Source organism: Lampetra fluviatilis, chromosome 49 (genome assembly GCF_964198595.1).
Source record: "Lampetra fluviatilis chromosome 49, kcLamFluv1.1, whole genome shotgun sequence".
Classification (NCBI taxonomy): domain Eukaryota; kingdom Metazoa; phylum Chordata; class Hyperoartia; order Petromyzontiformes; family Petromyzontidae; genus Lampetra; species Lampetra fluviatilis.
Genome location: NC_136323.1, coordinates 1035096 through 1061409, shown reverse-complemented (window position 1 = coordinate 1061409; position 26314 = coordinate 1035096). Strand labels below are relative to the sequence as shown.

Here is a 26314-nt window from a genome sequence, read left to right as displayed (position 1 = left end):
GAATCTCCTGGCATAATCATATGCATGTTGTTAGTTTGCACATTTACAATGGCCTGTAAACCAGAGGTGGGACAAAGTCATTGTTATGCAAGTCCAAGTCGAGTCGCAAGTCATCAAATTCATGACTCGAGTCTGACTCGAGTCCAAGTCACATGACTCGAGTCCACACCTCTGCTGTAAACTAATATCAATTTGGGTCCGACCCTGACCCTGTCGCCTGCTGTGTGTTTGGCGTTTGCGTCTCTCTCCTCGTGGTCGCGTGGAGCTCCAGGTTTTCCCTCCACATTTATAAACAACATCACGCGTTTAGAGTATTTGGCTGCTGTATATTTCCACTTGATAAAAAGCCACTTCGCTAAGCTTAGCATTTGTGGGCAGTGTTAGGGGGGGGTGGTAAAATAATTTAGGGTCACAATACATCTGGACACCCTGTACACTGGCAGATCATTACGTCATCATTCTTCTTTGTCGTCCCGCGCGATGACGCCATCGTTTCCGCGCGATGACGCCATCGTTTCCGCGCGATGACGCCATTGTTTCCGCGCGATAACGCCATCGTTTCCGCGCGATGACGTCGGCGGGACGTGGTGACGAAACGACGCCAGCTTCCGCACTTTTTCCTCAAAGCGCCCGGAGCGGAGATGGCGCGTGAGCACCGCGGTAAGACGACCGCCTGGACACCATCAGCCACCACCACCAGCCACCACCAGCCACCACCAGCCACCACCAGCCACCACCAGCCACCACCAGCCACCACCAGCCACCACCACCACCAGCCACCACCACCACCAGCCACCACCACCAGCCACCACCAGCCACCACCAGCAGCAGCCACCACCAGCAGCCACCACCACCAGCACCACCACCAGCAGCCACCACCACCAGCACCACCCCCCTCAGACTCACCACACACTCACGCCACACGGACTCCCGTGGTGTGTGGAGCTACGAGGCCGTGTTCCCCACAAGGCGCTCGCTCGCTTCTATACCGCTGAAGCTGCCTGCGCCACATCCATCCATCTCGCGCCTTGTTTATCATACCGTGTTATCATACCGTGTTACAACACTCTCAAGCCAGCCGTAGCAGCGGTCTGGACAATACACAGTGACACCCCGAGCCTCGCGATGGCTAGGAGATGTTACCTACCTCGCCTGGTGCACAGGAGGTCGTGTGTTCGACCCTGACGCCTGCTGTGTATTTGGAGTTTGCGTGTCTCTCTCATCATCACGGTGGCTAGGAAATGTTAACTCCCTCGCCTGGTGTACAGGAGGTCGTGTGTTCGACCCTGACGCCTGCTGTGTATTTGGAGTTTGCGTGTCTCTCATCATCACGGTGGCTAGGAGATGTTAACTCCCTCGCCTGGTGTACAGGAGGTCGTGGGTTCGATCCCGACCCTGACGCCTGCTGTATATTTTGAAGTTTGCATTGTATGGTAACGCATGCATTCAATGGATTGAGATCAAGCTTCAGGTACAGCATTCATCTCGTTGTGTAGTCAGTCCATGGAGCTACAATTTATGAAGAGTCCATTGCTGTTTTTGATGCACAGCGTTAATGTCTAAGTTCTTTGATTGCGCATGAGAAGGTTTATGTACACCCACATTATATCCTGTGCATTCGCATCAAAATGTGAATGGCTCAAATGAAGGGTAACAAAAATTAAGAAGCAACAATTGTTTCTACTCTGCATGGAAGTATTATGACTGCTGAGTTTAAATTAATGTCCACATTTTTGCCCTTCTAGATTCCTTCGGTGGCAATTACATTTCAAGACGTGATGATTATGGTTACAGAGACACTGGCTCGAGGGGTCATCACCAAGACGTGTACCGAGGTACGACCTCATACTTGTCAACCCGTTATACTGGTAGGAACCTCCTGGTTACACCAGCCCACAGGGGATTATTGTGTCCGTCCGTCGTGCATCCAAAAATGGGAGGGGTGGGGCTGGGTGGAGAGGGGAGGGTGGGGAGGGGCTGGGTGGGGAGCGGCTGGGTAGGGAGGGTGGGGCTGGGTGGGGGTGGGAGGGGCTGGCCACCCCGTGGTGCCCTTATACAACTCAACGTTTAACCTACTCACGCCGGCTTGTGCTCGCCCTCACAGTCGGCCATATTTGCGGAATACACCACGCCGCCGTTGACCCTGGCCATTGACCGAGCAACCCAACATTCCTACCAGCTCCCTCCGCAGGAATGTGTTTACAGACCAATTCAGACCTTATTGGTCACCCCGTGCCCTTATAAATATCAACGTTCATCCTTCAAAGTCCCATCACAAGGGAGAAACACAAACAAATAGACACAAAAATTATGTTATTTTTGCCCGTATTGAAATGGCTGCACGCCATATTGACCTGCAAACCCAATGTCCCTGTACAAGAACACGGGTACACGTTATGGTTTGGCACAGGTACGAGACCTTGATGTCTCCGCGGTGTTTGTAATACAGTCGAACTTCCACGAGTCATTGAGGGTTTGGGCAGAAATGTATTCCAAAAGTTTTTGGTTCTCATTAATGCCGTGTGGGTAAATGACACAGTTCAGTGGTGGCAATCTGCCGGTGTTACTTCTCAGAACACCAAGTACGTGTGTAATGACAGGGTGACACCTGCTGACACGACCAAGTGACACCCACTGGCCTGGGAAGGCAATCGCGGGTACAGGCACAGAGGTAACAGCCAATCAGGGAAGGAGGCATACCTGGGGCAAAGGTAACAGGCGGGGCGAGCCGAGATACTCCGGGAACCTGCTCGAAGGTTCCACGAGAGGGCGTGGCCAGAGGCGGGGCCCAGCCACGCCTGGGGGGGGTGTAAGGGGGGGGGCGGGGCTTAGCCACACCTGGGGGGGATGTAAGGGGGGGCGGGGCCTGGGGGGATGTAAGGGGGGGGGGGGCGGACCCGGAGCTCGTGTGTGGGGGCCTGAGTCCTGGCTGCGTCGCTGTTCACCGACATCTCTCTCCGTCGCCCGGCCACGTGGAAGATCTCCTGCATGGGTTCCATCGCCGTCGTCGCCAGCCAGCGGCGGAGACGAGAGGGGGGACCCCGCCGAGTGATCGGCTGTGCGTGTAGCCGGTAGAGGTGTTACTGCCTCGAGTTATATTCAGTGTGACCAGTGTTGGTCTGTGATGTGCCCAGTGTGAGAAATGCAAAAACATCAGCTATCAAAGTTGATGGTTACACCGTGCGTCAATGGTGCGCTGCATTGGTCAGTGTGGGTGTGTGATGGTCGGATATGCAACGTTGCACTGTTGCCCTTCCCACGCGCCTCCAATTAGCACGGTTGGCTACATACGCTGCCAAAGAAGTTCAACATATGAGGGATGAGTTTCAGACTTTATTTTTAGGCGTTAAAGATAAATATGGGATTCGGGAGGACATCCCAACTCGACGTACACCAGTTTTACCGATTTACCGATTCATAAATGAACAGTGCTTGTTTACTCAGAATATACGCATTGTGATTATGCATGGATTAAGCGATTTGCAGCTCGTGTAAATTGCATGCTGGCCATTCTGTAAGTGTAAAATTATGGAAGCTGAGCGCGAGTTGGGTGCTGCTGTCTTTTTCCATCTTTGTTGATTTTTTTGTGGTGCAGAGGAAGTGGGGCCGCCAGACGACCAACGTGAAACCTACAGCACCGCAGCCAGCCTTCTGACAACGATGATCAAGATCATCAAGTCTGATCATCCAGCCGATCACCCTGGTATGACTTTTTTGACATCTGAAATGTTTTGTTCTGTCAAGTCAGAGCGATTGATAGAAGGCCGTACGACAACAACAATGGCACGTCTTGAAATCTATTTAGATACTATTTAGATTATTTAGCTGTTTCTTCTTTTTTACTTTCACGAGTTATTGTTAGGCCAAGTGTCTGCGACTGAGTCTTGTACAGCGCTCGCTCCGAGATTCTTGATGAAAGGCGAAATATACATTTAATCATTAATAACAACAGCCAGAATGGTCTTCTACGCTTTTCTGTGTTTATCTTGCACGTTAATTACATGCAGATGTGAAACTTCTCATTCACAAATCTCAGTGTCCATAGTGAGGCCAGATCTGATGTGAGATCAGCCAGTCATCTTCATCACAGCTGATTGTGATGATGATGATGGAGACAGTTTGGGGAAGCCTTGATCCAGTAGGAGACAAATGCTGTTGCTGCTGATATGATGAAAACGTGTTAAGAAAAGTCAAAATGATTTCCTGCCCAAATAAGCATTGAGACATTGGTGCGCATCTCCTAGTAACAGCCCTGAGCTACTGGTGGTCATTCCTCATTCCTACACAATGTGGTACTTGTGTTATACACCCCAGAAGGATGATGGGTCAACCCAAATGTTTATATATCTACTTACATTTTGGTACGTGTATATACGTACACAATCATGTTATGTATATACACAATCACGTTATGTACATATATATTATGTAGATATATACATAGTGTTGAAATGTTATCACTTGTCTATGGCTTTATGGTTAGTTTCTGGGGATTTTTGCACACAGCGTTGTAATACGGTGTTGTTGTTTTTTTGGAATATTTGCTGGTTTATCCAGGATGATTCTGTTGCGCGTCGTCGCTTTAAGATGTTCTCTGTTCATGTTTTGTTTGTTGCGGTTGCACCCGACTCTAGAGCCGCATGGCTCACAGGGTTATCTCCATATATATAAAAGGCAAAGTTCATCTTCTTGGTTCTTTCGGTAAAGTCACGTGACTTTACCGAAAGAACCAAGAAGATGAATCCCTGCAGTCACGAAAGCTTTAAATTGAAATTTAAAAGGCAAAGTTGTGAATATGTGTGTCTGTTCAAAATGTTTCGCGTACTTCTCGACATGCAACAAACTGGAAATTTGTCATGTGGGTACTTTCCAGACTGTACACCATGCACAAATTATAAAAATACACTTTTGTTCTTTTTTTTTGGGAGGGGGGAGCTCAATAATGCATATATTTTGCACAGCAAGTGAGCTGTGACGTCAAATCTGTCACATGACCCGCGCATGTGGAAGCGTAATGCATTGTAGTGTAGTGGTTAGTGCGCCACGCTACGAACCCGGCGACCTGAGTTCGATTCCCGCTCACGGCCACCACCGGTGACGATTATTTTAACTGGTCCTGGGCCTCCCCTAGGTCGACTCAGCCTCAAACAATTAACTGCTGTGGTGTGTGAACATCGCCACTGGGGAGACAAAGGTGGCCGGGCGTGGTGAATTAAGTCCCGGGCGTAGCCGGGTCGTAAAGCTAGTACCTAATAAATTAAACTTTTAAAACTTTGGTTAGTCACTGGCAAGTGAATGCTCTTTGTCCGTACAGGTGGAGAATTTCGGGACACGGGCCCACAAGACCAAGGGTAAGTGCCGAAACAAATACACTCGTCGTAAAAAAAACATTTAGCTTGCAAAAACTTGCTTGTCCTAGAATATTACAAGATGAAAATCACCGCTTTGTATTTACAATGAAAATGCCACATTTGTGTTTTTTACATCAAATATCGATCTTATATTCTTGTTAACATTTATTACTTTGGAAATTAGCATCCTTCTTTGCTAGATTTGTATGCTCAAGTATTGTTTATTATTTGAAGTATTTAAACATCACTGTTTTTTAGGGTGCCGTTCAAAATCCAAATTGGTTATTGTCAAGTTCACGTCTCCTGGTCTTCATTTCCCTGTTAAACTGAAGCGATGCAAGTGTAATGACAGGAGAGTCAACCTACGGTGGGAATGCACTAGTGGCCACGGGTAGTAATGACAGGGGAGCCAGCTTGTAGTGCGAATGGACTAGTGGCCACAGGAAGTAATGACAGGGGAGTCGGCTTGTAGTGCGAATGGACTAGTGGCCACGGGAAGTAATGACAGGGGAGTCAGCGTGCAGTGCGAATGGACTGGTGGCCACGGGAAGTAATGACAGGGGAGTCAGCTTGCAGTGTGAATGGACTGGTGGCCACGGGAAGTAATGACAGGGGAATCAGCTTGTAGTGCGAATGGACTTGTGGCCACGGGAAGTAATGACGGGGGAGTCAGCTTGTAGTGCGAATGGACTTGTTGCCACAGGAAGTAATGACGGGGGAGTCAGCTTGTAGTCCGAATGGACTTGTGGCCACGGGAAGTAATGACAGGGGAGTCAGCGTGCAGTGCGAATGGACTGGTGGCCACGGGAAGTAATGACGGGGGAGTCAGCTTGTAGTGCGAATGGACTGGTGGCTATGGGAATGATCGAGAATAGGGGTGTGGCCAGGTGACGTAAGAGGACAGGAGTCGAACGAGTGGTCTAGCGCCAGCGTGCAGGTTCGAGAATAGGCCACGGGACAGGGGCGTGGCTACGCACCGAAAATAAGGAGAATGAATTGGCAGGAGGCTTGGGGCTGCCTGGAATGGGGTCTCTGCCTGTTCAAGTGTTCGTGTTCAATAAAGAAACCATCCCAAGACAATTGGGTCCCAGTCGTCATTACACAAGTTTTAAAGACAGTCCCTCGATATTTACTGGGTGCTCAACGGAGCTGAACGGTGAATTACCGTCAATGCCATTGAGTCAGAGGGTCGGCATAGAGGCAGCTAAGAGGAAGAGGCAAATCCTGAGCCACCTGGAAATGTGAACATACAACAGCGAGATTCTCAGCCGTTGACTTTTCCCATTAAAGGTAACACATTGAGGAGGAGGGTCTGATTCCATAAAACTTAAACTTCCTTTTTACATCTGCATATTGAGTGGCACCCTTAGGTTTGTGTAGAAAAAGTGCGTCTTAATAAATAGTTTGTGTGAGAGTCGCAACTTAAATGTCAACAAATGCCTATTCACATTAGGCGCTACGGACTGTTTGCCTCCGCATGTTTTTTTGACATGGCCGTGGGTCACCGTGCTTTGTAGAATGTAATTTCATTATGTTTTTATGTTGCGGTGCTTGCCATGTTTGGAAGGGTTGTGAATTTTAACCAAACAGATTGTCAATTTACATTAAAAAAACATATTCTTGGTTCTTTCGGTAAAGTCACGTAGAAGGGAAATAATAAAATAATTTCAATTTTTCTAATAAATAATCAAACGGTATAAAGATATTTATTTTATGATGTTTTATTTTTATTATTTTATTTCCCTTCTACGTGACTTTACCGAAAGAACCAAGAATATGAATCTCTGCAGTCACGAAAGCTTCAAATCGAAATAAAAAAACCATACTTTACCCTTTCTGGCATTACTACCGGTATTAGATATTCAAACAACAAATAGATATATTACAAGGCAGCAAGCCTGCATTAACTACGCATTCTTGTGGTGATGCAGAGAACGCAATGCAGAGAGTGTTATATATGCCAAAAAGGGTAAGGCCTTTTTTATAATGCTGATACAGTCCACTTCTGTTTAAAATAAGGAAGTTGTACAAGAAGGTTTACAGCGATTTACAAAAATAAAGAAGGATTACTGATTCTATCAGAAGTGTTGAACACCACAGTACTGCCGTTGGATTTATAAAGACCTCTGTAATCCACACGACAGCGCTAAAACGAATGAAGCTCACAGGGCTCTGTGCCTGATGCAGACAACACTTTGATGTTTGTGAGACAAAAACGTGTTCCTCTTTTCAGAGCAGGTCACAGGAAATGTTCACAGGAGTCGCTCCGTGCATACTCATTAACAGTTTAGAAAAAAATGCCCTTTAATACTTGTGTGTGAGATATCAAAAGAAATATAATAAACTAACGTATTTAAATTTTGATGGCACATGATGACACAATGAAGATTTGAAAATGAGAAGAAAATTCCCGTAGAGATTTTATCAAAATATGATCGTACATTTTTTTTTAAAGGACACAAAGATCTGAAACCGATGCAGAGTGAACAATTCTCTGCTCGCCACTCCGCGAGTCGTTTACAGCGACGATGGTTCGCGTAGCGGCTCCCACGCTCTCGCCCTGCTCATCTCCGATCCAGCGGCACACAAAAGACAAGACAACTGGTAGCAGTTGGGGTGCATTCTTTGACCTCCAACATAGGACTGCCACTCAGACATGGGCCTACACAGGCACAGTAGCACACGGCACGCTGTCCGTCAGCAGGGTCATCCTTGGACACAAAGGACAGAATGCGTATAGCTATTTAGTTCCAAAAAATGTCCAGAAATGTTCACGTCTCAGTTGCTCCAAGACAGAAGTGTGGCTTTTGTGTCGGTGCGCTCTTTCCATAACTTTGTTGCTCATATCAGAAATGGAGGTTTAAAAAAAATATTTGCCATTTTCTTGTGGAACTTTCCCATTCACAAATATTCAAGGAGATTCAAGTAATATTTGTATTTAAATATATTGGTGCGGCGCCGCAGTGGTTAGCACGCTGCCCTATGAAACCCTGGTGATCTGATTTGAATTCCCTGCCATGGATTTCATCAGTGGCGAGTGATACCTAAACGGGTTCCACCCCGCCCTCACCCCCCAACCTCATCTGCAACTTGCGCTCACCGGTGTGGTGAAGTATGTGCAAAGCAAATTCCATGAAGGGCACAGTGTGGAGAACCATAACAAAGAAAGAGCTGTACATTTTTTAGTTATGGACATGAATGTTAAGAGACATGAAAAACCAACCAGGATAAAGAAAATGTTGGCAGTGATTATTATTCATTGGGCACATGAAGAAATCGGTGGCTCATTACGATCAGCAGTTATTTGGTTTGCGTATATGGTATGGTATGCGGCAAACATCTAAATTATGCTTTTTTTTATGAAAAGCCTTTAAGAAGAAAATGTTTCTTCAAAGATTGGGATTGGAATCTGTACGCCGGATTGAATGGTGGCCCGAGGAGCGGAAAGAGAGATGGTGCAGGACAGGGCAGCATGGAGAAGGTTGGCAAGTACAGCGGACCCCACGAGTGGGACAAACGCTTGGAAGAAGAAGACGACACTGGATTAAATTAAATAAATTGTCTATTGAAGTGGTCATTGTGTGTGGTGCCGTTTGGTGTCTCCACGTTTTAGCAACGCTGCCTTCGACCAGATCCCGAAAAACAATGGCTGATGGAAAAAAAACACATCACTATCCATTTTACGGTGAAGTGTGGAAAGTACCGCATGTTCGGACATTAGAAAATCCACCTCAATAGGCAGCAACCACCACAATGTCAAGGAGGTAGAGATCCCGCAGCAGTTGTGAGGTTGACACTTGATCCCCAAGATTTGCAGTGAAAGTTTCAAGCCTTCTGGCTGTAGGGGCACATCCTCCTCCAGTTAAAATAATTCGTTTGACTGGAGTAGGTGACTGGAATGCCAACAAAGTCTCCACTCTCTCTGGTTAGACGCTGAAAGTGCAGACCAATTAAACACGTGATTTAAAATGTTTTATTGACCCATTTGATGACTATGCCAGGCATCGATTCAGAAGCTTGCTATGGAGTAGTGCCATCCATGCCAAATGCTTCGGCACAAAAACTCACCAACCAACTACTCTGTTCTTTGGAACCAAGTAAAGACGGAAACTGCCCAGTGTTGGTTTTGCTATTGTTTCCTTTACTTTGATGTGGACAATCTAAATCTTGTACCGGTGGTTGTTTCCTTCAATCGTACCAGTGAAGATTTATTCAAAGAGGAAAGTGATGCTTCTTCATACCAGATTGGAAAACAGATTTACAACAAGCAATTCCCAACATAAGCCTCCTTGTGTTGAGTCTGTAAGAAGCAGAAGCAACGGCAAGAATTGTATATTTTGTGTAAAGGTATTTTATGGTGTTTGGACTGATTTTGAAGCTGCTATTAAATATTGTAGGATTTATGCATTCACGTTAGTTTACCTATTTAAATGCTCATTTGCTGTAAAAGGTTATACCTTTTTTAAATGTGACTCTTGGTTTTCAGGTATGGCTATCGTGAGTCTTTTGACTCCAGGCAAGACGCTGATAACCTAGGCTACAATAAATCGGAGTTTTTGGACCATCAAGGCAGAAGAAGATTGAGAGGGCCTCAGCATGGTGGCCATAACTCACCTCCAGGTGGACAATATGACCTACAAAGTCGAAGGAATGACTACGATATGCATTACAATGCACCTGTTCAGCAAGAGCCGTCTGACCGGAGAGGCTTTGGATGGCCGGGCCAGAATCGAAGACCTGCCCATATGCAAGAATTTCATGGGCTAGGAAACTGGCCCCAATATAGGGGTCCGGGTAGCAGGGCTGATTTTGGAAGCATGAACAACAGGCCAGGCTTTGAATGTCAAGATGACAGGCCTATCTTTGGAGGTCCAAACATATCAGGTTTTCGAGGTCCTTATAATAAGCCAGGCCATGGAGGTTTGACAAACAGGTCAGGTTTTGGTGGTCATTCAAAAAACCGAAGCGTCGTATTTTATCCAACTGGGATAGTAAATCGGCCAGGCCAGTTACGGCCAGTCACACAAACGAGTAGCGTGAAAGCTGAAGGTCAAAATAAACTTGGAGGCCAACAAAGAAAGGCCTCCAAGAATACTGCTGCTGTGGAATCGAAGAAAGCCTCGTATGCTGCAGCGGGCACAAGTGTTGGCACTCTGCAAAGAGGTAATTGCACCTCGGGTGGTGGTGGTGGTCGGCAGACCCATCCACTATCAAAAGGCAATGAAGCAGGCAAGAGTGCCAGCCCAGCATCTGGGCAGAAGGCGAGCATGTCTGCAGCACCTCCAAAGCCACCCAGTTCATCTGCAGCCATTGCAAGCAATGTAAGTAATGTCCTTTTTAATTGTTATTTACGCTGGACTTGGAACAAAAAATCCTTTGTTTGCCTTGCATATATGTACCAAAAAACAACAGTGTCTTCTATCGCTTCTACAAAAAGAGCTGTATAGCTCCAGTGGGCCTTACCTTGTAAACTAAATATAACTTGGTGTAGTTTTAGTCAATAGAAAAGCACTGGAGCACTCTATCAATTGAACGCACCCCTGAGTCTACAAAAAGCATCATCATCCAAACTCTTCATGTGCCCGCCAACCAGGATCCGGCCTGGTGGCACAACGGTAGCGCGGGCGGCTCACGATCTTGCAACTTCAAATCCCGGTTGGCGGTTGACTCAGCCCATCATTAATTCAGGTTGATAAAACAAGTACCCACTTTGTGGGGAAGTCAACAAGCGGTTGTCCTTTGGGTATACTCTCCTCTGTCACAGCAACGTGGAGTTTCCACCAACTGGCTCAGGTCTGTAAGCAGGAGGCGAGCAATGCCTGCGTGCTCAAAATCGAGCAGGGAAATCTCTGACTTGCTTTGGCTTGAACGTGATGTGTCATCTCCGGCAGCTGGTTAATCCAAACGCCTCGAGGTCTGTGAGGCCCGGCACGAGCCTCAAGAGGACGTTCCCACGAGGAGAGGCTTCGCAGGCAAAAAAACTCAAACCCGGTGAGCGAACCCACCCATTTAGAGCCACGCCGGGATGAAGAATTGACGCAGGAATTTGTACACTCACTTTATTATCGTGTGCGTCTTGTGATGTATGGCAGAGTGAAAACGATATGTTAACAGTGAGGAACTAGACATTTTCACAATATCTCTATTTTCTAATCTTAAAGTGTTGAACCATGGTTTCAAAGCTGGGGTCTGCTGGAATTCTTAGGGCTCTGTAATGGTGCATGACTGCTTCCAACTGTATATACCATTCTACAAGGCCTCATGATAATAGAACTACGTGGAGTATTTGATTGAATTAAAGATTGTTTAATATTTTTTGTCTTATTTATTTCAATTTAACGACACAGAAATAAAGTCTTCAAGTTCGGCACCGGGGAAATCTGGACAGGTATGCAACATTATCCCAGAGATCTCTGTGCCCAGCACAGTCACACTTCAGCAGTTGACGGCTCAAGGCCCGCAGCCTCCCAGCGTCCCCTTGGGTAACATTAATAACACTGGTCAACACACTTTTTCTGGCATAAGGTATTCCAACGGTTTTAAGGTAATTTTGGGGTGCTGATTCCAAATCTGGCATCAGTTTTTGTCTATCACATCAGGTTTTTGAGATCAAATATTGCATTTTCAATCAAAACTGCAGAAGAAAAATATTAAATAAATGTGGATATCTACATAAAATGATATTATAAACACACTATCCTAAAAATATAGCACCATATTTTAACACTAAAGCAGTCACTGACTCGCAACAACTTGCAATCATAAGTGACAGAGTTAAATTCGGGTAAAATCAATGAAAATGGGGTATGCCGATAGCATAAAATGAGATGTGATAGAGCAAATCTGAGATCCGATTTGGAATCAGCACCCTGAAATTAGTCTAAAACAGCTGCAAAAGTCCAGGCCAGAAAAACATGTATTTTTTTTGTTGACCAGTGTAATGCCTGCCGTCTGCTGTAGATGGGGCCAATTATCCTCAGTACCCACACGTATCATCTTGCTGCATTCACCTTACCTCATGATAGAAGCAGAAGAAGGGCCGGATTACCACAGGGGCTTTAGGTACCGCCACAATGTTCACAAAACCTCGAGTGAACGTGACGCTACAGTCTCATTCCCATTGCACAGAAAGTAAAATTTTTCTAAAACTTATAGTTCATAGGAGATGAATTTGAAAATGTGTTCTGAAACATAACACATCTAATTGTAACAACACCAATGACTTCACTGTCGATAGAGACAATGAAACCCCATTGCTGTTTAAAATAATGGGTGCAATGATGTTGATGCGAATGAATTTAACTGAGTCGGGGCTTTACTCTTTGGTTTTTTCGGTATTGAGGTTGTCCAGCTGAAGCAGTCACACCTGATGACGGATGCTTGTGTTGCTTCCGAAACGTCGTGATTTAATTTAGTTTTATTTTATTTCTTTTCACCTACGTGACTTTACCGAAAAAAAACAAAGAGTATAGATCCTTGCAGTCACGAAAACTTCAAATCTAGAATGAGTCGGGGCTCTTATCTGAGGGACTGGCTATTGCCATTTTTGAAAACAAGAGATGACCACATTCACCAGGTATATTTCACTCAAACGTCACCCCATTAAGCCACGTGATAATCAATCTTCTAACCATTCTGACATTTGCAATGGCAACTTTGATCTGAGAGAAGATCAACATGCATACAAGTGGAGGAGGTGTAATGGCTGCTTAATGAAACAAAACATTTCGAATCTCGACCGAAGTTTTGGGTTTTTTGGATTAAAAATCAGGAGCACATCCCAAACCGCTAGACTTCACAGCAGTGAGAGCCAGACCCCTTGTTGTACTTTGTGTGTTGTGCAACATGTCTGGTGTCACATTGTCAAGCTGTTCACACGGTTGCTTAACACTAAAGTTAGTTTGAATATGTAGACCAATCACCACACACATGGCGCCCGAGTAATTCACTGTGTTGCCGCTGCGTGTTCTCTAAAGGCCACCCCAGAAGGCAGAACGGTGTCTATCATGGAGTTTCTGCAAGGTGAGTGTTGGACTTATTGTGACACTTTTAAGACCAACGTGGTGTTTGTGCCAAGTGTGCACCATGCAGATGGCTTTCAGATTTCATGAAGATATCGAATGTTTCAACCCAATTTCTGATTTTATTTGTCTGCTCCCTGTCCCACTGTTCACGTGTAACTTGTATAAGAATTTAAATAAAGTGGCAATAAAGTTGGATGTAGACTTTAACCATCAGTGGTAATAAACACACACAAACAACCTTGATACATCCGGCAATAGCACTGCTGCCTCAATAAGAATATTGATATAATTGGTGATGTTTTGAGCAACGGTCCTTTATTCACAAGACAGAGAGAGACCAGAGAGGTGTGATTAGTGGGAGTTCATTTTGGATGTTAAAATATTTTACATTGGCTCTCAAATTAGTGAATTACAAACTAATACCTAAACTAATCTATTTATTTTACCAGGTAAGGCCCGCTGAGATATAGAAGTGACCTGGTCACAAACGATAGCTCGAAAAAGTGGCTTATCATTTGGAAATTTATGACAGCCATATACTACAAATGCATGTTTATAAATGTGCAGAGATAAACCGGAGGACCCGGAGAAAAAGCCACGCGACCACGGAGAAAATATTCACACTAAAAATATACAAACTCTTTGGTTCTTTCGGTAAAGTCACGTCGGTATAAAATAAAATAAATCACGACATTTCGGGCGCAACACAAGCGTCCATCAGGCCCACTCCCACCTGATGATGGACGCTTGTGTTGCGCCCGAAATGTCGTGATTTATTTTATTTTATACCGACGTGACTTTACCAAAAGAACCAAAGAGTATGGATTCCTGCAGTCACGAAAGCTTCAAATGATAATATACAGGCGTCACGGTCGGGATCGAAGTAGTTAACATCTCGCCACCACGCCGCCCCATTGTTGCAGTGAAACTTCAACGTGACGTTTTTCAGGAGACCGGTCAAATTGACCGGTCGATGCAGGAAAACGTTACCTCGTGGGAAGGTGTTGACGGTAATTGCGTCAGTAGCGACTTTCTCTGGATTTCCAAACGTGGAGCATTCGATGTTGGAAAATGCACAAGCGGGGAGATGTTATAATGAGGCCTCGCTGTCATTGATTTACTTTTAACAAAGTTTGCACTGCTAGTCACTGGTGCCGATAGGAGTGGGATAGACGGGAAAGCGCAATAAAGGTCGTAGAGGCAGGGAAATAATTTGGCGATGCAGCTGCTGCTACTGCGTCGCCAGTGGTGCACAAGTGCAATTAATAAGCGCGACACATTCGTCACTAACACTGCGGCCTGGCAAGGGAACGTATCGGCAACATTTTCGGAAATTGCCCTCTGCTATAATTCTATAGCACATAGCAATGATTTTCACGTGCTATGAATATTTTTTGAAATATTTTTTTAACGTGCTTTGAAGCAAGGCCATCGCATTTGCGACGGCAGTCTTGTGAATAGATGATAGTTGTATTAAAAAAACAGTGAAATATCTTCATAATGGAGATAATGCTCTCACGTGCCGTACGTCACCAACCATGCTAGTCGGGGCAGTCGGTCTAGCAGTGAAACTTCATGTGGTTTGGAGATAAGCTATTGGCAATGAGTGGAAGTGCTTCAGGGAAGATAATTTAAGTCATTCACAGTTTTTACCCTTTCAACTGGTACAAAAACTGACACCTTTATACAAGGGATCATGTTTGCAATAACCACAACACAAGCAGTCAAAATGCAAACAAAAAAGAAACAACTCTGATAATTATAATGATATGCACTATCCTTGACGTTGATTGGTCCACACCCGAGACAGCTTTTCTTAGATCCTAGTCTCCATTGGTGTTGGACCAGATGACACCAAAAGGTGTACAATCTTGTATAAAGGTGTCAGTTTTTGTACCAGTTGAAAAGATAAAAACCTATTACTATATTTTGCCACTGGTAAAGGAGGTCTCATAGTGTCATTCACAGTTAGTTACTTTTTTTAAAAGTCAAAAGTTATTTTCCTGCTAAACTGAGCATTGAGGTGGGGCGCATCACCCGTTTACAGTCCTGGGCCAGTGACGGTGATTACGCATTCCTATAGTGTAGAAGAGTCTCATCCACATGTCCCCGCCACTGTTCACTTCCACATAAAGTGGTATCCCCTTTATTGAACGCAGAGGAATTATGGGCCGAGTCAACCCCCTAAATGAGTCTTAAACAGCGTATTGAATTCAGCCATCCCCACAGCTCACAAATCATGTTGTGTCTGAAGAGGTGTTTCTGGTGGGGACATGTTCAAAATGACTATTATTTATGATAATAGGTTTTTTTACACTTTATATCTGGCAACAAAACTGACACCTTTTTACAAGAGATCATGTTTGCATTAACCACAATACCTGCGGGCAAAATGCAAACAAAAAACAGCACTCTGATAATGTATGCATTTCATGCATTTTGACCGCAGGTATTGTGGTTAATGCAAACATGATCCCTTGTAAAAAGGTGTCAGTTTTGTTGCCAGATAAAAAGGGTAAAAAAAACTATTATCATATTTTGCTACTGGCAAAGGAGGTCTCATGATGACTATTATTTAGTCAAATCAAGATTGACTATTATTTACACGTGTGTTTGTTAATTTATTTCAGACATGGACAAGGTGCAAGACATAGGAGACGTTTTGTAAGTGTCAATCTTGAATCGCTTAAGATGTCTGGCCAATGTGTGCAACGATTATTTATTACAGTTAAGCTGTGCGCTATGTTTACATTCGGGATGTTCTTTATGATATCCAGTGGTGTTCCCCTGCTCTTGCAATTCACAGGGTATTTAAGGTGCGCTTAAAGTCTGCAAGCTTGGATAAATCTTTCACAAAAATCACAAGTAAACCTGAGCCGGTGGCAAACACGGCAAACAGGCTGTTCTAAAAGTGCTTTTGTTATATTACCCCAATTCGAATCCTAGCCCATAACCAGCAATCATTGGTGAGCGATATCCATTCTGGAGGGGGCCCCCCCCTGCACCAACTCGCACTTAGGAGCGTGATGAAGTATGGTCAAACAGTCTCATATCCAACACGGAGTGGGGGGGACCTTCATCCAGCAGGGCCCTGGCGATGGAAGGCCGTGTACGTGTTTCAGTTTTTTTTCTTAAAAATGCCCGCACCACGTTGTGTTTCCAACGTATGTCTGTATGTTGAGCTTCTTTCGCACCGTGCGTCGCCAACCACGACTCGTGAATGTGCCCCGTAGTGCCATGTACAAGTGCTTGCTGTGCAAGGTGAAGACTCCAGAGTGCTCCCAGATGGACGCACACATGCAGAGCGACATGCACAAGCACACACTGCACGACCTTGGCGAAGATCACCCAGACGGGCCGGAAATCGCTGACTTTCTCGATGTGAGCTCAAATCGGCTTCTGTCTTGAGCGTGAATGAAAAAAATGCGCGCTTTTCAAACTCCACACGATTATTCGTTTACGGAGTCTGCGTGTTCTCTCTCACCCGTAGTAGTGTGGATATTTCTCTGGGACCTCTGGTTTTTCCCCTCCACATGCGTTTAGAGTATTTGACTGCTATAAATGTCCACGTGATAAGCCACTTCGTTGGGCTATCATTTGTGATATCCAGGCCGCTTCTGAAAAAGAGCTACGTAGCTCAATGTGCCTTACCTGGTAAGATTAAACATTTGTTTATATTTTAAGTGATTTGTTTACCTTTCCTATACTATGTACTATTGTTTTTTTTTTGTATTGTTGTTGTAACGTTCTGACCCTGCCCCTTCTAGACATCTGTAAAAAAAAATCTTCATAACAAATAAATATTGTGATTCTGAAAAATAAAATTCTGATCTGGCAGTAGACAGAGAAGAGAAGGGTTGTATGTGTACCTCATTTGGCATCTAAGTGAATTAAACAATTAAGCGAGAGAAAAGAACACTCTGCCATGGAGTATAATTTAGATGTGTGTGTATGAGAGAGGTCTCTTGACGTAACTTCGGATGTTCTGTGACAACTACTTCTGGGCCCATTCTCTTATCACGAGGTGGAGTTGCGAATTGTATTTTTGTTTTCGTGCGACACGCCACGATGAAGCTAACGTCACGAGGGGGGGGTGGGAAAATAACAATTTTAAATGTACATTGAATGATGAAAGAAAAATAAAAATAATTTCGTTTTACGTTTTTTACAAATGTATTTGTTGTGGTTGATGTAAACCTGCGATTTGTCTGTTCCTGCAGGCACTGATGAGCTGGAAGAATCGGCAGGTGGGCGACAGGAGGAGACAGGCCCTTGGGCCGCTCACAATGAGTCTATCTGTTACGGCGTCAGGCAAAGGTTTGTGTCGCCCGTGCGTGTTCACGAGAATGCACGTTCACTTGCCTTCGGCTAAAATCAGTGGCGAGTGATATTTGAACTCTGTCCGAAGGCCCCTTCTTCGCCAGTGAGGTGAAGTATGGTCGTACAACCCTCATGACGGGCATGGCTTTGGGAGCCTTTCATCCAGCAGTGGATTGATGAAGAGCTGTGAGCAAATTAAATCCTGGCCAACTGAACACATGGGTGTTCACGTAATGATCTGGCCAAATATTAGTCGTAATTAATTGACCAAGCAAATTAACATTTTATTTCGTTCAACCCGGTGAGAACTCGAGTGACCAGGATAGTCTCATTCGCAAGAATGACCTTCGGCATTAGTTTACCAGTCGGGGTGAGGGGTGATTGCTGCTCTGTATAATCCCAATTGAGCAATTGGCAGGTAATTTGAACCCTGACTGGCACACAATGCCCAAAAACGATGTGATGTAATTTTTTACGTCCATTGTGAATCAGAGTGTAGTATTATTGAGATTACTTCACCCACAGGGCGGCCTCTGGATTCCAACCATGAGCCTTTGCAACAAGCGGCGAATGCAGTGTGACCACTAGGCCGCATCACCGCTCCATGTACGGGTGTTTTAACGTGCTGATTATTGTTTTAGCTCGCACTAGTAAGGTGAATACAGATTCAAACAATCAAATGTACTTATCGGATATGTATGTATATTGAACTTCTTTCGCACCGTATGTAGCCAACTGTGCTAATCAGAGGTGTGGGGGAAGGACAACAAACTAAATGCAAAAACAGTTCTCAAGAAACTCTATGACGTTTTGACTGAAATGAGGCCAAGCATCTTGGGGAAAATCCAACAAAAGTCAGAACAAAACCCAGCAATAGGTGTCGTATCACAGGAGCAACCGCTAATTTGAACGCGATATTAACCGTTATAATTGCCGTGTTTCCCGACGTGTCTAAGTTGCACGTGTAAGCCTCGGGAGTTACATCCTCCTCGTGTTCTGACCTCTTTTGCGGCATTCGTGTTCCCACAGCTGGAGCGGAGCTGGATGAAACCATGGAGGTGTTGCGCACCTCATGGTGTCGCGCGTGCGGCATGTGTGTGCCGTATCTCGCCAGCAGTTTGCAGGGCCACATGAACTCGAAGGAGCACATCAGAAGGAGAGAGGTCAGAGAAACCTTCTCCAAAGGGAGAAATTTAAGGAATCTGCTCGGATTTATTTTATGAAATGTATAGGATTCAACGTGAAACAGTCGGGTTGAATGATGGTCCAGTGCTCGCTGTTACTCGCTCACCGGTCGTTAGTTGCCGTGGTTACTCTTCCCATTAACTTGAATCATTGATTCCTCCAGCCATGCTGAGGATTCGGTCTACCGGACTGTTTTGTCTCCTTCGCAATGTGTTCACCCATCACACTGCAAGTCACAACAACACTCACCCACTCACTCAGTCATCACACTGCAAGTCACAACAACACTCACCCACTCACTCAGTCACCACACTGCAAGTCACAATAACAGTCACTTACTCACTCAGTCATCGCACTGCAAGTCACAGCAACACTCACCCACTCACTCAGTCATCACACTGCAAGTCACAACAACAGTCACCCACCCACTCAGTCATCACACTGCAAGTCACAATAACAGTCACTTACTCACTCAGTCACCACACTGCAAGTCACAACAACAGTCACCCACTCACTCAGTCATCACACTGCAAGTCACAACAACACTCACCCACTCACTCAGTCACCACACTGCAAGTCACAACAACAGTCACCCACCCACTCAGTCATCACACTGCAAGTCACAATAACAGTCACTTACTCACTCAGTCACCACACTGCAAGTCACAACAACAGTCACCCACCCACTCAGTCATCACACTGCAAGTCACAATAACAGTCACTCACTCACTCAGTCACCACACTGCAAGTCACAACAACAGTCACCCACCCACTCAGTCATCACACTGCAAGTCACAATAACAGTCACCCACCCACTCAGTCATCACACTGCAAGTCACAATAACAGTCACTTACTCACTCAGTCATCACACTGCAAGTCACAACAACACTCACCCACTCACTCAGTCATCACACTGCAAGTCACAATAACAGTCACTTACTCACTCAGTCATCACACTGCAAGTCACAACAACACTCACCCACTCACTCAGTCATCACACTGCAAGTCACAACAACAGTCACTCACTCACTCAGTCATCACACTGCAAGTCACAATAACAGTCACTCACTCACTCAGTCATCACACTGCAAGTCACAATAACAGTCACTTACTCACTCAGTCATCACACTGCAAGTCACAACAACACTCACCCACTCACTCAGTCATCACACTGCAAGTCACAATAACAGTCACTTACTCACTCAGTCATCACACTGCAAGTCACAACAACAGTCACTCACTCACTCAGTCACCACACTGTAAGTCATAATAACAGTCACCCACCCACTCAGTCACCACACTGCAGATCAAAACATTTCTTTTTCAGCTCATTTCCTCACACTGCTCGACTTGGGAAATCTCTCCCGTCATCTCTTTTCCTAAACTATAATAATTAAAGAAGTGCGCTAAATCGTATCTATCGCAGCTTTCAGTCACTGTGAGAGACGGCAATTGACCAATCATTCTGTTGTGCAGAACACACAAGAATAATTGGGCATCATTGTGGAGAATATAAGTAATATGATGTCTGCTTATTTATGTTGTTACTTTTATTCTCCATAAAAAAAGTGCAAAGATTATCGGGCAGTTTTCCAGCATTGGTTCAAGAGAGCCTGACTGCTGATGAGAGACTGATTGTTGAAACCGGTTCAGAGTTTGCTGATGTTGAATCAATGCTCCTGAAAAAATGTGCTCGCAGATGGCCGTGCGGCCGATGCGAAGTGCAATCAATGCCTTCGATTTTAGTGTGGAGAGGCAAATTTAAGGGAAACAAATGCCAATGTATAACAATTGAATGATTACCAATCTATATAATTACAATACCCTCCCCCTCCTTGCCTCGAATCACTGCACCAGATTGAATTGAATTAAATGATGACGTCACCCTGATGCTACTTTATTTAAGACCGTAAGCAACAGGAGAGCTTCACCATTCTTGCCCGATGAAGCTGATTGTAATTATCAGCGAAACGTCGTACTACTCAAATTTAAAAATGCTGTTGATTCTCTCTTCAGCACACTGGTGGGCTAAAGAAGTGCATTATTTTGTCCTTTGAAAAACGTGACACATTTTTTACTGTTTGGCCGTGTCGGGTGGTGGAGGGTTACGACACATTTATAAATAACGCGATCTGACCCAAAAACCTTTATTATGAATAATATTGGTCGCGAAAGCCTACGTGTTAAATTGACGGAGGGGAGTGTCTGCTGGTTTACTTTGTTGGTATTGTGCAGAGGGTGCCGTGCTTAATTGGTCGTTGTTGCCTGTAGGCTTACAACCGGAAGAGGCGGAACCGCGTCGTAACCGTGGCGAAGAGAATCGTGGGCCAACAGAAGCACTCTACCTTTTTCGAAGCGTTTCAAAAGGCAAGAATTTTCATTCCCAATCACCCATTCGTAGAGCCACGCGTGCATCGCCATGCAGTCACGTGTGAGGGCTAGGGTGCACAGAGAAGTGAATTGGCGCGTACACTTGTCGCTAAAGAAGCCGCCAACGCATTCGTCAAAGACACTCTGCAGCCTCCAATTCGCACGGTTGGCTACGTACGGTGCGAAATAAGTTCAACAAACATACAAAAAAATAATCATCGACGTTTCGGGCAGTGGCCCTTTTTAATTGCATCTAGTACACAATGAAGGGCCATTGCGTGAAATATTTCCAATTTTACATTGTTTTATATTAAGGCAGTGGCATTAGAGAATGTGTTGAATGCTTGCGCGCCACTGACAACGCAGCATCACCAAATAATTTGTTTAACGCTAAAGAAATAGTCACTTGAGATTTACAAATTACGAAGCGCAAATGTTTACATTTTCTGCTCGCGCTACACCGCGTGGATATTTGTTTTCACATTGTTATTGATTTACTCTTTTTATGTCCGTTAATTACACAGCACTGGGTGAGTGCTGTCCCTGAGTTTGCTCAACTCTGGAGCACAGCCTTTCCACATGCCTGGCTGTCTTTGCTGGGCATGCTTGTCTGTGGTTGTCATCAGCATTTCTACTTGGCAATACCTATGCACGTGTTTGCTTTACGATTGTTAAACGACAACTCGTAAACCAGTAGCCATTATCGCCAATCGTTGTCAGTGAAGTTTAGCTCATGGTTCGCCCTAAACCGCATCCACACAAACCATGGCAGCAGATGCACAAATAGAAATATAAGAACTCTCTAGTAGCGTGCGACTGTGAACATCCAGAACAGAGACCGTACAACGTTATAACAACGCAATGCCCCGATCCACAAATCCAAAGGAGACATCGCAGCGATGACACACTCCGCTGCTCCTGACACGGTTATCTGGCTTGACCCACCTGAATGTGAAATCGCAGTTGTTGGTCTGCATCCAAATTAGCTGTATGAAAGAAAAACAAGAAGTTGAAGTTTAGTCACGAGTGCACCGATTGGCTGGCAGCGAACGCCCAAACCGCACGACGGCCTAAATGCCCACGCGGTTCACTCGCCCTCGTGTCTCGGTCACAAGGTAAAGTCGCAGCCCTGCAATTGCTCTCACACGCCACTCGTGGCGAAAGGGCCTCTCCTGGCAGGAGATCTGGAGCGCTTTAGGTCTCCTCTTCCGTGCTTACCAGACCCACGGGGGAGAAATGGGCGTAACCATACTTTAGCCCACCACCGAATGTTTTCAATGCTATAAAATTTAATGCAACACTCCCATGCCAACTCTTCACATGTGGGTACGTTTGCATATGCTTTGCGTTCAATAATTGTTTTTTGTTTTCTAAAACCCCTTTCTTTCCCATCAGGGTATAGATACATTTGAAAACACGAAGTTCTTTATTGACAAACAAGGAGACGTAAAACTATTCCAAAATAATCCACTGATTAAAAAGGTACAAATATTTTTGGGCATCGTGCCAGGCCAGAGCAAACCAAATGCAGAAAGCACCACCGAGGAGAACGCTGAAGACGTTGACCCCAACGATGCTGAGCCCCAAACAATACAGCAGCGTTCTGCCAGCGAGGCTCTGGAGAGAGTAGTAGGTGACAACAAAGGGAACGGGGATGCCTGCGTCATATTCTCCACTGTCGAAGCAGCCGTGCGGTGTAACGCTGCGTCATCAACGCAGGGGAACGAGGCTGTGACCGTGAGTCGGACGAGCGGGGAGAAGGAAGTTCAGGAAGAAGCGGCAATTGAGGAGGGAGAGAGAAATGTCGCGGGCCGAGTTGCGGAAGGGGAATTTGAGGGCAAGATTGAAAATGTGGTTTACGAGGTCAGTGAAGAGGTGAGTGAAGAGGTCGAAGGGATCGTAAGCGACGCAGATGAGAACGTGAACGTGCGTGGCAATGATCGTGAATCTGTGGAGGGTGAGGGGATGAAGGGCGGCACGGAGGTAACTCACGCAAATGACCTGCTTGCGGCGAAAGAGAACCCTGGACATTTTGTAGAGTCTCTGAAGGGCGGTGGTCCACACGCAGTGCCTACCCAGGCACAGGCTGGTAGCAGCAACTCCAAACGGGACGTCTCGCTCGTGAAATGCGCCGACAGGACGAGCGAGAGCCACAAGACAAGCGTTACTCCCGACGTGGGCGTTGAGAGCCCCGAAACGGTGACGAATGTGTGCACCGAGGGGGGTGTGGAGAGCAGCAGCGTTGGACAGGGGAGCGAGGAAGGAGGAGGAGGCGGAGTGCCGGCTTCCCGCAGGCCTGCCGCCCGGGGGAGGGGGAGCGGCCCGCGTGCCCGCCGTGGCCGCCCACGCGGGGCCAAGGGCGCCGAGAGGAGCGGTGGCAGGTCCCAGAAGTAGGCGCATCCCTCTCCTTGCTGCAGAAGTTCACGCTTCAAATCAAATCCGGCAGGTTTCCCTCGTTAATGCTGCTGCGGGGTGTATGAACCGTGAAATACTACACGCCCATCTGCTTGGCACTGCTGATCACAACACTCATCTTTTCACACTCTCCGACCTCGGCACGTCTGACACCCCACCCCCCTCTCTTGGCTCAAGTCTCACCTTTTCTTCACGCACATTTTAAATCTCCTTCAGTCACTCCGCTTCCTCGCCCTCCACTCTCGGTGTCGGTGTTCCACAGGGTTCGGTTGTGGGTTCCTCACGCTTCTCTCTCGATATTTCGGCTCTTGATTAAATTATCTCTCTTGATTTGAAGCTTTCGTGACTGCAGGAATCCATACTCTTTGGTTCTTTCGGTAAAGTCACGTGGGTAGAAAATAAAATAAATCACGACGTTTCGGGCGCAACATCAGCCAGCGTCCTTACACGTCCCTGCCATCTAAATCATTCAACTTTTTCACAATTTTGAGTGAAGCCAAGTGCGTTGAGTGAAGGGACTCTGCAAATGTGCTGGCATCATGGACCACTTCTTTTATTTGGAGATTACTTAATTTGGATTACACATTGCAATCACTGACACCCTATTGATGGACTAATACCAAATATCAGGCCGGTGTTGAGTCATCTTGTACCACGCAGGGACAGCTGCTACTGGGAGTCCCCCTTTGAATGGTCAAGATGTGATTTGATGTTGTGTGCTTTGAGTTGCTGAGATTAATGCAGAGATTATGAAACACTAAGAGAAGTCAGCCAGACCACAGCTTTGAGAAAACGTAGGGCAGTGACTTGTATATCGTAATGGGGATTCATTAAACTCTAAATTGTCCGTGGTTTGCTCATCCGGGTTGCGGATTAACCATGCTTGTGGAAAAAAAACTGCATTGTTTTGAGATGTACCCCCTGAGGTGGTATGAACTGAATTCCTGAAAAAGCTCCCAGCACGTGCAATGAAACGTCGGATGTTGTGCCAATATCATACGCAGCACAACCCAAAAATACATCAGGGAGCTGTGCGGCATAACCACAATAACCCCCACCTATCTTTGCGCACACTGGTTATGTTAGTTTCTGTTCTTCCTTGGAAGGTTAAAAACATACGATTGCAAACATGTTGGAAAGTGAACCAATTACTCTAATAAACAAAGAGACTGCACCTTGTTACCCTCATTCTACGTTAAGTTAACAAGAAAAAGGTGACCTTAGGCAGTAGGTTTTTGTTTCAGTCAATATGATTTGGCAAATGTTTTTTATTTAGACTTTCTGCATCTTGTCCTTAAGATTATTCAAGTTGCCAATAGCCGCGTTCACACTTATACGCATGACAGTTTAATTAATATTCTTTGGGTCTTTCGGGAAAGTAACGTAGATAGGTTCAAAGATTGTTATTTTTTTGTTATTTTATTTGAACCTATCTCTGTGACTTTACCGAAAGATCCATAGAATATGAATTCCTGCCAGTCACGAAAGCTTCAAGTCAAGTTTAATGAATCTGGAGATGTCAGGTGGTGGGGAGGGTCTTGCGACTGCAATTTGGCCAGATCAGTATGCACCTTCTGACCCTAAGGGGTGCATACTAATCTGGCCAAATGTGATGCAAGTGGAAGGAAAGATGAAGAAGGCAGAAGAAGAGGTGGGGGGGTGGGGGGGGTGATGTGGTGCGATCGGACACGCTGGCCCGGAGAGCGGACAGAGAGCTGGCGCAGGACACAGGGCAGCGTGGAGATGGTTGCCAAGGACAGCGGAACACCTCACGATGAGTGGGACGAACACGTGGGAGAAGAAGAGTGAGGCCCTACCCAAAATGCAAATGAACAAATAGCTATTTGTTTTACCCTGAGTTCGGTATACTTTCTATTTTCAGTGTGTTTGTGTTTTTTTTTGCGGGCCACCGGATAATTATCCGGTGAAATAGCGGAGGAGGGGTGGCCCGGAAAAGAAAACACACACTTAGGTTCAAGTTAAAAATTGAGCCTATTAATTTCGAAAGTGATTTTCCGTTTACATCCCTGAGACGGTGGTGGAAATTCCACATTATTATGGCGGGGGCAAGTATAAACTACTCCGGACGGATGATGGGCTGAGTCACCTCCCCCCCCCCTCCTACCAGGATTTCAACACACGTCCTTCCGATTACGAGTCACTTACTATACCGTCGAGGCATTTGGCCGGATTAATTGTAAATTAATATAAATTGTTTCTTTTTTTATCACCTGACATGATTTTTTCATTTTAGAGTGTAGGCCTGAATAGTGACTGTTGTGTAATTTGATAATATTGCTGAATTTATCAAATAAAATGTCTTCAAGACGTTTTACTCGCGTACATTTATGTCGTCCATGAATGGGGGTACAAGCAGTGATGTGTTGGAGCTGTGACGTGGCAAAGGCCTCGGCAGTGTTCAGTGCTACCACCTCACGTCTGAATGTCTTCCCGTCTGTGCTACCAAGCACGCGTTCACGGAATTTGCCAAATATCACAATTCCAGGACCCTCCATAAAACGAGGAATGAGACTTGGTTAAGTAAATGGCATCAGCCCTAGCACTGACGGTGTCCACCCCAAATCCAGCACATTGGAGGCAAGGGTTGGCGGATCGGTTGAGGTCCGCTTCCTGGATTTCCAGTGTTT

The 26314-nt window shown here is 45.5% G+C and overlaps 1 protein-coding gene across 4 annotated transcripts; it reads left to right on the top strand.

Moving 5' to 3' along the window:
- Positions 1-556: 556 nt before the first annotated feature.
- On the top strand, positions 557-25992 carry LOC144948413 (uncharacterized). Of its 4 annotated transcripts, none has more exons than XM_078877853.1 (14): positions 557-660; positions 1746-1835; positions 3596-3703; positions 5315-5351; positions 9838-10672; positions 11243-11342; positions 11699-11739; positions 13328-13373; positions 16006-16039; positions 16609-16756; positions 17596-17692; positions 18725-18858; positions 21153-21248; positions 22647-25992. In XM_078877853.1, the coding sequence occupies exons 1-14, from the start codon at positions 642-644 to the stop codon at positions 23643-23645; spliced, it is 2784 nt and encodes a 927-aa protein (XP_078733979.1). In that variant the 5' UTR covers positions 557-641; the 3' UTR covers positions 23646-25992. The 4 variants fall into 4 exon arrangements, with proteins under 4 accessions (XP_078733979.1, XP_078733978.1, XP_078733980.1 ...); XM_078877852.1 differs by having other exon boundaries at positions 1746-1868; XM_078877854.1 differs by having other exon boundaries at positions 9838-11342.
- The last annotated feature ends 322 nt before the right edge of the window (positions 25993-26314 follow it).